The 12,863-nt window shown below is 43.1% G+C and overlaps 1 protein-coding gene across 2 annotated transcripts in view; it reads left to right on the top strand.

The window, feature by feature from the left end:
* med25 (mediator complex subunit 25) overlaps positions 1-12,853 on the top strand; it is an 83,881-nt gene extending 71,028 nt beyond the window's left edge. The window contains exons 18-21 of one of the 2 annotated variants that reach the window (XM_063062545.1): positions 3,564-3,647; positions 5,801-5,965; positions 8,905-9,109; positions 11,127-12,853. In XM_063062545.1, the coding sequence (XP_062918615.1) occupies positions 3,564-3,647; positions 5,801-5,965; positions 8,905-9,109; positions 11,127-11,230 (558 nt within the window). In that variant the 3' untranslated portion in view covers positions 11,231-12,853. The remainder of the gene's footprint in view (positions 1-3,563; positions 3,648-5,800; positions 5,966-8,904; positions 9,110-11,126) is intronic. The other variant, XM_063062546.1, reaches the window with a different exon arrangement.
* The last annotated feature ends 10 nt before the right edge of the window (positions 12,854-12,863 follow it).

Here is a 12,863-nt window from a genome sequence, read left to right as displayed (position 1 = left end):
TTTCTTATTCGGCTAAACTTAAAAAACAGATTAAAGCAGAATTAGATAGAACTTCAAAACAAATTAAAGATTTAGATAATATTTATGCAATTTCTCCAAAATATTGATTTATTTAAACAAAGGATGGAACTTCAATCACAATATAACCTGTTATTAACTCATCCCATTGAAGGCTATTTGCTTAAGTTAAAGAGCCAATTTTATATGTTTGGAGATAAAAATAATAAACTGCTCGCATCTCAATTAAAAATGGCTGCAGCCAAAAGACAAATCTTGAAAATTCATAGGAAAGATGGTACCTTGGCTCAGGAATATGAAGAAATTAATAAGATTTTTCAAGATTTTTATGCTGAACTTTATAAATCCCAATGTCTGTTAGATTCTTCTGAAATGAATGCTTTTTTATGAAAGCAACACACATCAAAGTTGCTGGTGAACGCAGCAGGCCAGGCAGCATCTCTAGGAAGAGGTACCGTCTCTACCTCTTCCTAGAGATGCTGCCTGGCCTGCTGTGTTCACCAGCAACTTTGATGTGTGTTGCTTGAAATTCCAGCATCTGCAGAATTCCTGTTGTTTGCTTTTTTATGAAAGATTGTTTTTCCTAAAATCTCGGCTGAGGATCAAAATACATGTCTTTCTGGTTATATTGGGTTGATAAGAGTGATCGGCCAATGTGGGTAGACCTGGAACTGAAAGTTGTAAAACAGTTTTATTTAATCTCGTTATTGGGAGCTGCTTTACCTATACAATTAGCTGAAGTTGCTAGCTTAAACCTATATCCTGTGATTAAGCATTCTTTACAAATTTGGCTCCAGTTCCGCAATTTTTTTAATCTTAAAAAATTTAAACTTTGTAGTTTAATTTATCGAAATTACTTTTTTAAGCCTTCTTTGAGTGATCCAATTTTTTTATTTTGGAAAAATAAAGGTACTAATTCTGTTTTGGATTTATTTAAAGAAGATAGATTGATGTCATTTGGACAATTAATTGATATTCTCTTTCATACTCGCACTTTCTGCAATACCTTCAAGTTAGACATTTTTTACAAAAATATTTAAGTAGTTTTCCTTACATATTGGAGGCTGACCTGTTAGATACTATTATGAATATGAATCCTTCGATCAAGGGTTCTAGTGGAAGAGTTTATAATTTATTATTACAGTGGGATAAGCGTCCTTTATCTAAGATTAAACAGGATTGGGAAAAGGAACTCAATTTGACTTTTATGACGGGAGGATTGGATGCGGATTTTGAAGCTGGTTAACTCTTCTTCAATTTGTGCTAGCCATTCATTGATTCAGTTTTAAATTGTACATCGTTATCATTTGATGAAGGAGAGACTTTAAAAATCTTTTCTAATGTTGATAGTTATTGTGATAGATGTAAAACGGAGATAGCTACACTGACACATATGTTTTGGTCTTGTTCTATATCGGAACAGTTTTGAAAGTCAGATTTTTCAACAATTTATAAAGCACTTAAAATTAATCTACAACCTAATAAATTAACTGTGCTTTTTGGAATAATTCCTCAAAATATTCATGATATTTCTGTGTCTGACCAACATGTTATTGCATTTGTTACATTGATAGCTAGGAGGGCCATTTTGTTGAAGTGGAAGGATATATCAGCTCCCACTTTGTCACAATGGTTCTCTCAAGTGATGCTATGTCTTAGTTTGGAGAAAATTAGAAGTCGAACCTTTGAACCTTTATTTGATTTTGAGAAAAGATGGGGCTCATTTGCTCGTTATTATTTGAGCTAATTGATAGATTTTTTTTCCACGATCTAATTGTAAATTTTTTGGTATATTTTCTTTCCTTGCTGGTGGTTTGATGTTTATTTTTAGAAGGTTTTTGTATGACACATGGCTCCGGGGTTGTACACCTAATGGTTTTTTTTTCTCACTTTTTCTGCTTAGTAGGTTTTTTTTGTTATCACAAATTTTTTTTTAATCTTTAAGATAATATCTTTTTTGGGACATTGTATGTGTTGTACTTCAGTGTACTCGTGTTATTTCTGTTGTATAATATAACAAAAGATTTGAAAAGAAAAGATTCTGGGAAATAAGGAGTTAAGATATGAGGAGCATCTAGCAGCTTTCAGCCTGTACTCACGGGAATTTAGAAGAATGTGTGGGGATCTTATCAAAACCTACCAAATGTTGGAAAGACTAGATAAGGTGGATGTGGAGAGGATGCCTCATTTGATAGGGGTATCCAGAACTAGAGGACACAGCCTCAAAATTGAGGAGTGACCTTTTAGAACAGAAATAAGGAGGAATTTTTTTAACCAAAGAGTGGTGAATCTGTGGAATGCTCTGCCACAGACTATGGTTGAGGCCAAGTTTGTAGATATATTTAAAGCAGAAGTTGATAGATTTCTGAATGGTCGGGGCATCAAGAGGTATGGTGAGAGGGCGGGTGAATGGGGTTGAATGGAATCCGAGATCAGCCGTGATGAAATGGCGGAGAGGAACTGGTTGGTTCCTTTGCTGAGTAAGAAGCAGAGAGCTTTAAGGCCACGATGGGAGATAAAAGTGTATAGGGACAGGACATCCATGGTGAAAATGAGGCAGTCAGGGCCAAGGAATTGAACGTTGTTGAGGAGATCAAGAGCTTGGGAAGTGTCATGGATATAGGTGGGAAGGGACTGAACCAAGGGGGACAGAATAGAGTTTAGGTGTCAGGGCACGAGCAGGCAGAGACGATAAGTCTACCTGGGCTGTCAGGTTTGTGGATCTGGGTAGAAGGTCGGAATGAGCAGTGCAGAGTAAGGGAGCTATGAGTTTGCTGGCTGTGGATGGGAGTTCTCCAGAGTTGATGAGGTTAGTGATGGTGTTGGAGGCAATTTTCTGATGGTCCAGACTGGGGCCTTTCTCAAGGGGTAAGTAAAAGGAGGTGTCTGAGAGTCACCACTTGACCTCAGAAAGGTAGAGGTCACTCCCCAACACGACAGCAACACCCCCTTTGCACATTTAGTGGTGTGGAGGGCAGCTTAGAAGGGGTAAGGTTCAAGGAGGAGTGAGGAATGCTGAAGTTGAGCCGGTTAGTGTCTTGTCGGCAATTAGAGATAAGATCCAGAGCAGGCAGACGACCAGAGGGGGGTATCCAAGAAGAGGAGGAGGGTTGGAGACAGGAGAAGTGGTTATCAGTGCGGGCTGGGGACTTCTTGCCAAAGGAGTGGGCTCGGAGACTGAGTGACAGAAGAAGAGCTTGGCATCGTGTACTCTGCCTTCAGGTTTGATCTTCCAAAGTGAATCACTTCACTCTTTTCTGGATTGAAATCCACCTGCCCTTTGTCAGGCCAGCTCTGCATCCTGTCAGTGTCCCATTGTAATCTACAACAACCTACACTATGTACAGCACCTCCACGCAGTGAGATTGCTAAATTGAGCTGATTGTCAGCAAGATGTGCTGTATAGGCCAAAATCCACAGATCCTTTCCCTAACATGATATCTACCATCTGACAGAAGATGGCTATGAACCCTGATCCTTTTGGCAAGCATTAATAATTTAAATGATAATAAACATTTTTCTCCTCTCCCCCCCCCCCCCATCAGATACCAGGACAGCCGGTGACCACCTCGATACCCCAGGTTCACACGGTGACAACGATGGATGACCAGCAACGACAACAGAATCTGGTAGGTCTAACTGCAGTCTTGGCATCGGTATTAATTTATTATTGTCACGAGGAAAAAGAAACAAGTTTTGCAGTCCATTAATACAGATAACTTCAAGCATAGGTACTTAAGGAAGTACATGGGAAAATCAATAAGGAGAATGCAGAATATAGGGCTGAGGTTACACTTACAAAGCGTGCAGCACTGGAGGCTACAGAAAAGGCTGCCCTGGGGTTGAGCACTGTGTATCTGCGTGGGAAGAAGGAAGGAACGAGCTTGTTTCGCTGTTGTTGCTTAATTGCTTGGTATGTTCTGTTTTGTTGTGTTACCTTTTGTTCTGCTGAATATTGTTGGCATGCTGTGCTAGTGCTGGAATGTGTGGCAACACCTGTGGGCTGTCCCTGCCTCTCCCCCCCCCCCACTCTCTCTCTCATGTTTATACAGAGACAAGTCTATGGTAGTGTAACACGTGGTCCATAGTGTTCTGTTGCTGAGGTAGGGTTTGAATTGTGCAGGTTGGTTCATGACCTGCTCGTATGGGACTTCAGACTTCTGTACCCATGGTAGCAGCAGCACCAAGTATGACCCAAACGTTAACCTTGCAGGGTAAGTCGAATCAAATAATACCTGGACTCGGCAAGTCATCTTATAAAAGATTTGGCTCTGGTGGGATAAAAGGCAGAAAATGCTGAGAAACTCTTGTAGATCAGGTAGCATCTGCAGAAAGAGAAGCAGTTAATGCTTAAGGTTGGAGACCTTTCATTAAAACTGGGAAGGTCCCCTTCCTTTCCAGTCCTGATGAAGGGTCTCAGCCCAAAACATGACTGTCTATTCCCCTCCACAGATGCTGCCCAACCTGCCAAGTTCCTCCAGCATTTTGTGAGTGTTGCTCAAGGTGAGAGTGCATTGGTTTGAAGTTGCAGGGAGGGTCATCGATTGGACAAAAGGAATATCTGTGATTGTCATGGGATATCCACTGGAATTCAGAGGAGTGAGAGGTGACTTGGTTGATCCTGAGAAACGTTGACTAAGTGGATGTGTGGGAGAGTCTAGAACTAGAAATTCACCACTTAATACACAATATAAAATATTTTTTAAGAGTGATGAGGGTTCAAAATACTCTTCCTTCAAGGACAGTACTTTTTTTTTTAAGGCAAGTGTGATAGATTCTTGATGAGTAAAGCGTGGCCAATGACTACAGCCAGATCTGGAAAAGCAAACTGTGCAGATGATGCGGAGAATCTGCAGACAGATCTAGACAGGAAAACTAGACGATCAGATGATTACTTAAATGGTGAAAGACTGCAGTATGCTGTTGTGCAGAGGGACTTGGGAGTGCTTGTGCATGAATTACAAAAAGTTGGTTTGCAGGTGCAACAGGTTATCAAGAAGGCAAATAGAATGCTGGTCTTCATTAGTGGTGGTACTGAATTGAAGGACTGGGAGGTTGTGCTACAACTATACAGGTTAATGGTGAGGCCGCGTTTGGAGTACCGCATGTAGTTCTGGTCTCCTGACTTGAAAGATATACTGGCTTTGAAGGCAGTGCAGAGGAGGTTCATGAGGTTGATTACAGAGATGAGGGGGTTGACCTGTGAGGAGAGATTTGAGTCACCTGGTACTATACCTGTTGGAATTCAGAAGAATGAAAGGGAGTCTTATAGAAACATGCAATTATGAAAGGGATGGGTAAGACACAGGCAGGAAAGCTGTTTCCACTGATATGTGAGTCTGGAATTAGGGGACGTAGCCTCAAGATTCAAGGAGGCAACTTAAGATGGAGATGAGGAACCGTTTTTCCCAGAGGATAGTGAATCTGTTAGATTCTCTACTTAGGGAAGCAGTAGAGCCTATACCTTGAAATATATTTAAAACTTAGATATTTACATAGCAGAGGATTATGGGGAAAAGGCAGGTAGATGAAGCTAGGTCCATGGCCAGGTCAGCCATGATCTTATTGAAAGGTGAAGCAGGCTCGGTGGGCCAGATAGTTGATTCTATCTTCTTACTAATCGCAAGACTGATGGCTGTATCCTTGCTATCCCCTGTAGTCGCAGGGCAACCTGGAAACTATTTTTTATTGTTCAGCTCATCAAAGTGCCACTGTTCTTCTCTCTCCTTTGGAATTGCTTTTATTAATCACTTGTTTTTCCGCATCTCTCTCCCACGAACAGCAGCAGCAGATGCAGCTCAGAGCGCAGGCTGCGACACAGCAGCAGCAGTCCAGCGGCCCGCCCCAGAGTCAGCCTCCGGCTCCGCAGCAGGCGGGCGCCCTGCTCCGGCCGCCCAACCCTGGCGCTAACCCTCAGCTCCGCAGCCTGCTGCTCAGTCAGCAGACGGTGAGTACCACCCCGCACACGTCCACTCTCCCAGCGATCACTGCTGCTTTACCGTGTCACTGTGTAAAGCGCACACACAAAGTGCTGGAGGAACTCAGCAGGTCAGGCTGCATCTATAGAGGGGAATAAACAGTAAATGTTTGTCCAGTCCTGAAGGGTCCCAGCACAAAACAGAATAAGGAGTGGGAAGAGTACAAGCTGGCAGGTGATAGGGGAGACCAGATTGGTGGGTGGGGATGGACGTGGGGGAATGAGGTGAGAACCTGAAATGTAGGGGGTAAAGGGCTGAAGAAGAAGGAATCTGATAGAGGAGAGTGGGCCCTGGAAGAAAGGGAAGGAGGAGGGGGACCAGAGGGAGGTGAAGGGTATTTGAGAAGAGAAGGAATGAGGGGGGAGCCAGATTTGGAAATGGAAAAAAGAGAGGAGGAGGGAAGGGGGAGAAATTACCAGAGAAGTCAGTGTTCATGCTGTCAGGTTGGAGGAACATTAGCTGTGGCAGGGAGATTCCAACATTAAGGCCAGCAGAGTGTACGCTGCTGAAAACATGGACAAAGGCAGCAAGAGGCAGGAGACTCGGATGCTGGGATCTGGAGCATTGGGTTGAGCAGCATCTGTGGAAGGAGAAGGAATGGGTGTTTTGGATGGGCAGTATCTATGGAAGCCCTCCCTCTCACCTCTACACCCTCAGTCCTGATGCAGAGTTTTAACCTGAAACGTGAACAATCCCTTTTCTCCCCACCGATGCTGCTTTTCCTACTGGATTCCTCCAGCAAACAAAGAAAAGCAGAGCTCTTGGGACAATTCTGATCATGCAACATTCAAGAGAGACTGGCTGGCTTGCCTGGACATTCCCAACATTTTCTGCTTCCATTTCCATTTTGAGCAACTGCAGTATTTTGCTTTCCAGTAACAGCTGTCAACTCGCTGAGGCAGGAGTAGCAGATGCCAAATTCTTTGCCTTCATAGTTTGGTCAGAGCCCTGGCCCACATATCTGCAGAAAAATAGGCCTTTGCTATTTCCTCCCACAGTCCAAGATGAACAGGTTAGGGTTACTGATTTGTGAGCTGGAAACATGGCGACATTTGCAGACTCCCCCAGCACATCCTTGGACTGTGTTGGTCGTTGATACAAACTTTGCGTTTTGTTGTATGGTTTGATGCACTTGTGACTAATAAAGTATTTCCACTCTCTTCTGGTGCGGAAGTGCTTGCACAACTTAATAGTCAGCCCTAGTGTGTGCACTGCCCTAAGTGACTGCTGATTCCTAGTAGCTAATTAAGATGTAATATCCTCTAAGGTGCATTTTTCTGGATAAGTTGTCTGGCTTTTATTGGGAGAAATTGCCTATTCTGCTAGAAATTCCAGGAGGGTGTGACAAAGGGCTGACGTGGAATCTGATTGGAGAAGAAGGTGAGGCTTGAAAAGGAGGGAGGTGGGGAGAGGAATGGGTGGGAGGACATGCGGGTGATGGGCAGATGGAATGGGTGCAGGGGAGGAAAGAGACTTTGTGAGGGTTGGCTCGTGGATCAGGAGGAGAGAGGAAAGAAAAGGGGGGAATTGGGACAGAGTGGAAATGGTTATCGGAAGTTAGGGAATTCGATGTTCATGCCACCGGCTTTGAGACTGCCCAGGTGGAATATGAGGTGTGTTTGCATAGAGCTGTTCTGTTTTGTGTTACTGGAAAAGTTTCTGCCAAATTGCGCTGTCATCAAGAAAAGGGAATGGATTGAGATGGCAGTTACTGACTCCAAGGTTACCAAGAAGGAAATGATTTCGACTTGAAAAGCAACCAGCAGTAACGTTTGCCAGCTCTCAGTTAGAATGTTTCTTTGTCAGAGAATTCTGAAGGAATTGCCAATGTGCCAACAAGCTCGCAGAGAGAGTTAAGTCTAGATAAGCATGTGTTGATAGACTTGTCAAACATCAGATTGGAGAAATGTTTCTTCTTTTTTTGTTCCAAACTTTAATTCTAGAGTAATGTAAAAATCTAATGAAGCTATGGTTCTTAAAGGCATTTCTACAAACCATGGTAGTGTGTTCCTGGTTACTGTAGCCCACTTAGTTCATCTAATTAGGTTCCACATACCCAGCACTCTGTGTTTTAAAATTATTTCTGACATTTCCCCCCACCCCATAAATTCTTCCAATGACCTTAAAATTATGCCTCTTCATTTCAGCCATTTTTGCCCTTGGAAAAACTCTCGGTTATCCATTCGGTCTGTGCCTGTTACCATCTCAGACACATCTATCAGTCACCACTCATCCTCCTTCGCTCTAAAGAGAAAAGACCTTATAATATCGGAGCAGAATTAGGCCATGTGGCCCATCAAGTCTGCTCTGCCATTTCATCACAGCTGATCCAATCTTCCTGTCAGCTCCAGTCTCCTGCCTCCTCCCCATATCCCTTCATGCCTTGACCAATCAAAAACCTATCAACCTCGGCCTTATATATACATACAGACTTGGCCTCCATAGCTGTCTGTGGCAAAGAATTCCACAGATTCATCACTCTAGCTCATTCAACCTTTCCTCTCTAATCCAGGCAGCATTCTCATAGGTATCCTCAGCACTCTCTCTAAAACTTCCATCCTTCCTATAGTGAGGGGGACAGAACTGAACCCAACACTCCAAGTCTGGTCTAACTAGAGCTTTACAGAGCTACTCTCATTACCCCTGACTAATGAGGGCCAACATGCCATATGTCATCTTAACCACACTCTCAACTTGTGTAGCAACATAGAGGGATCTATTGACATGGACCCCAAGATCCCCCTGTTCCTTCACGCTGCTAAGAAATCCTGCCATTAATCCTGTATTCAAAGGCAGAGTACAACGTTCCAAAGCGAATCAATTCACCTTTCCACATTGAACTCAATCTGCCGCTTCTCAGCCCAGCTGTGCATCCTAATAGTTTGTATTACTCCTGTTTCTCTCCTAGTCGCAGAGTGGAGTTCCACAGGCCCAACAACCCATGCACCACATCCAGCAGCAAGCCTCTCAGATGATGTCTCACCAGCCCATGGGTCAACAGATGCCCCATCACGCCCAAGGACAGCAGCTGCAGATGCAAGGACAGCAGCTGCTGCACCAAGGTCCTGGGCAACCATGGGGCAGTCAGATGGCACAGCGACCGCCTTTACAAGGTAAGAAGTCCAATTCCGCTTTGGAGCATCAAATATCCCGTTAGTGATGTGTAAATTTGGGATTGGATGGGAGAATGGACATGAGGCATGATCGTAAGATCATGGGGGCGGCGCAGTATTGTAGCAGTTAGTGTAGCCCTATTACACAGCCAGCGACCCGAGTTAATGTCCACCAGTGTCCGTAAAGAGTCTGTAGCTTCTCCCCGTGACTGCGTGCGTTTCCTCCCACGTGCCAAAGAGATACTGGTTAGTAATTGGTCACGTGGGTGTGACTGGGCAGTGCAGAGTCACTGGGATGAAAGAGCCTGTTACTGTGCTGTGTCTCTAAGTAAAAGTGTGTGAAGATCCTTTTAACAGAACATCCGAGGTTTGGTTTCCATTTAGTGATGTCTGCCCATCGTCCCATTGTATATGAACTCAGGGTGTTCCTTTGAGTTTGTCTAAGTGTTGTCAGGTAAAAAAAAACGAGAGACAAACCGGCCTTTTGACTCAGTCTACACTGAACGTTGAGCATGTATTTAAACTAATCCCAGACTGATCTAATGTCGTATTTTCATCAACTGCCCAGACTCCAGCAATCACCTTTACGGTGGCGATTAATGTACCAACCAGCACATCTTTGAGATGTGAGAGGAAACCCTACACAGACACGGGGAGAACAGGAGATCACGATTGAGGGGCCTTAATTTTAAGGTGTTTGGAGGATGTCAGGCGTGGGGTCTTTTACACAGGGTGGTGGGTGGCAGAGGGATTTAATAATTAGATAGGTGTCTGGGTAAAAGAAAATTGGAGGGCTACGTAAGAGGGATGGGTTCGATTGATCTTGGAGTAGGTTAAAAGGTCAGCACAACGTTATGGGCTGATATATTTGTATTATTTCCACAATTTGTCGCCTTTTGCACATTGGTTGTTTGTCAGTCTTTATAATTTTTCCTATTTTATACATCCTATTGTATTTCTTTATCTTCCAATAAATGCCCACAAGAAAATGGGCACACGGTGATGTATACATCCTTTGATAATAAATTTACTTTGACTTGCAACCTCCCTCAATGCTTGGAGCTTGAACGGTGTAATGGTACGAGGCAACAAAATCATTCCGTACACTGTTTATTTGTCGCAGCAGTGACACAAAAGTCCGTTTTCGTTTTTGCCGGTAAGGCCAATAGCAGCAGTTACTTGAGCTAACTGGTGTTTGTAAGTTTTAATAATTTTTACCCAGATACATTGATTTCATGGGATCATCCATCACGGGCCACCTAGTCTGTGATACCATAATGCTTATACATACTTATACATAATGCTAATGTAATACATGTGATTACATGTGTTTTGAGGCCCATTTCCCTGCAGGCCTTTCTATCCAAGCACCTTGTCCAAATGCCCTTTAATTGTTGTAATTTTATCTGCTATCACCACACCACATAACCACCACCCTGTGTGTGGAGAAGAAACTTGTCCTTCATATCTCCTTTAATACCAAAGCCCAGGAATGGAAAAGGCAACAGGAAGTGGTGTCACAGACCGTAATATATAGTCTTTCAAAAATTCTATTGTATTTCTTTATTTTCCTGTAAATGGTTGCAAGAAATAAATCTTGAGGTAGTATATAGTAACGTGTACTTCAATAATAAATTTTACTTTGAACTTTAAATCTGGACTGTCTGGTTCTAGACTCCCCTGCCCTTGAGAAATAATCTATCCACCTATCCTGTGCCCTGAATAGTTTTATAAGCCTCTAAGGTCATTCTCAGCCTCCTCCATTCAGTGAGAATAAACCGTGTCTATCCAATCTCTCCTTGTGGTTACCATCCTCCACTGCAGGCAATATGCTGGTGCATCTCTTCTCCAGTTTGTCTATTGCTACCGCACCCTTGCTGTGGGCACCAGTACTATAACACAGCAGTTATAACTCTTGGGATTTGGTATTTATTTTGATTTTCTAGTTTCAGGGAGCAGGAATGTAAATGAACTCATGATTGTATTGGTGTAAACCTTCATCATTTTAAATCTGCAGGTCAAATGATGATGAGTTCAGGTCCACGAGGTCCAGTTGCCCAGGCTGGACTGCAGCAAGGTACGAGTCTGCTGGAGGAAGAAATTCTGATGGACCTTATCTAAAACTTCTCAAGTTTGACCTGCCTTGTCAAAGGTTATGGTCGTGGCATTGAGAAACCTAGACTTGTGTAGGGTCGTGAGATGCTCTCTACCCATGCAGACCAAAGAATTCTTAATTAGATAGGTGGACAGCGGTTGGGAACTGTTTGTGTCTGTATGTGGGATTTTTAAAAATATACAGTATTTAGATTTTTCATAAAATTAGAGGATTGAATAGAGCAATTAAGACAGTTCTTATGAACCTATCTTTTAAGAGGACAGAAGCATTTTTGAGTACTGCAGTTTGATTGGTTTGTATTATTTTTGCTCAATCTGTATTAAATTGATTACTGCAATTTCTTTAAATGATTTGAAAAGCAGCCTACAACCTCAATAGTTGTATTAAGTAAGTTTAATTTGCTCAGTTAAAGTTTATTACTTAAATCCTCTGTGAATCAGTGGATGTGAAGATTTGTTATTATCAGTCTCAGCGCCTTCAGCCTCAATAGTGGCAGATGGAAATGGTCTTTTCTGATCCATGCTGACAAAATAAGTTTATCGAAAGGCAGAACTGCAATGGATTTCTCTACTTGTAAGTAATAAACATAACTAAAAGATGGAAGTTCTGTTAATGCCCTAGTTTCAACCTGGAAGCTTCAAGATACATTTTAAAAAGCAGAAGTGTTGTAGCTGAGATTCGAGACGGTGCAGGGTGAGAATGACAGTGGGGCAGGGCAGTGTCGAGTCTGCAGAGCAAGGCTGGAGCACAGTGGGTGACATGGTCGTATAGTGGTTAGTACAGTGCTATTACAACACGAGCAACCTGGGTTCAGCTCTGCCAGTGTCTGTAACAGTTGTTCGTTCTTCCTGTGACCATGTAGGTTTCCTCTGGGTGCCTGGGTTGCCTCCCACATCCCCAAAGATGCACGGGTTGGCAGGTTAATTGGTTAATACACCCACCTGGGTGTAATTGGGCAGCAATGGCTCGTTGGGCTGGAAGGGCCTGTTAGCGTGCTTTATCTCTCAGTACATTTTTCAAAAGCAAAGGTTGAATGGAGACACAAGAGGCTGCAGATACTGGAATCAGGGGCACTGGACCATCCACTGGAGGGGCTCAGCAGGCTGAGAAGCACCTGTGTGGGGGGGTAAAGGAATTGTCGACATTTCAGGTCTAAATCATGCATCCATCTGGAAAATCTCTCAGTCCAGCTATGATTAAAGTCCTGCGTATGTCCCGATTATGGGAGTCCTACTGTAATCACTCATTATTGTGCTCACGAGTGCGATAAGCTGCGTCCCACAAGATTCAGTTCCCTACTCCATGGGGTGCTCCCTTAAATCCATTCTCAATATTTCAGCATTTTGCTTCCTATCATAATGGCCGCTTCACTTACTCAAATTTGGGTTGACCCTTTCAGAAACTATCCGGGAATCAGAAAACAGGATTTAACCTTTTTTATACCGTGGACCCCTACCGTTAACTGAGGGGTCTGTGGGCCCAAGACAGGAACCCCTGATTTAGAAGTTAGTATTTTGCAGCTTCCAGTTAGAAGAATTGGCGATATATAACGTCTGTTACATTTATAGAAAAGTGTAAAGAGGACCTGAATTTCTGTTTATTGAGCAACTAGTTCACAAGGTAAACTAATAAACATTG

The sequence above is a fragment of the Mobula hypostoma genome, chromosome 11 (genome assembly GCF_963921235.1).
Source record: "Mobula hypostoma chromosome 11, sMobHyp1.1, whole genome shotgun sequence".
Classification (NCBI taxonomy): Eukaryota; Metazoa; Chordata; class Chondrichthyes; order Myliobatiformes; family Myliobatidae; genus Mobula; species Mobula hypostoma.
Note: the sequence above shows the minus strand (reverse complement) of the source record. Positions and strands in the feature narration are given on the sequence as shown.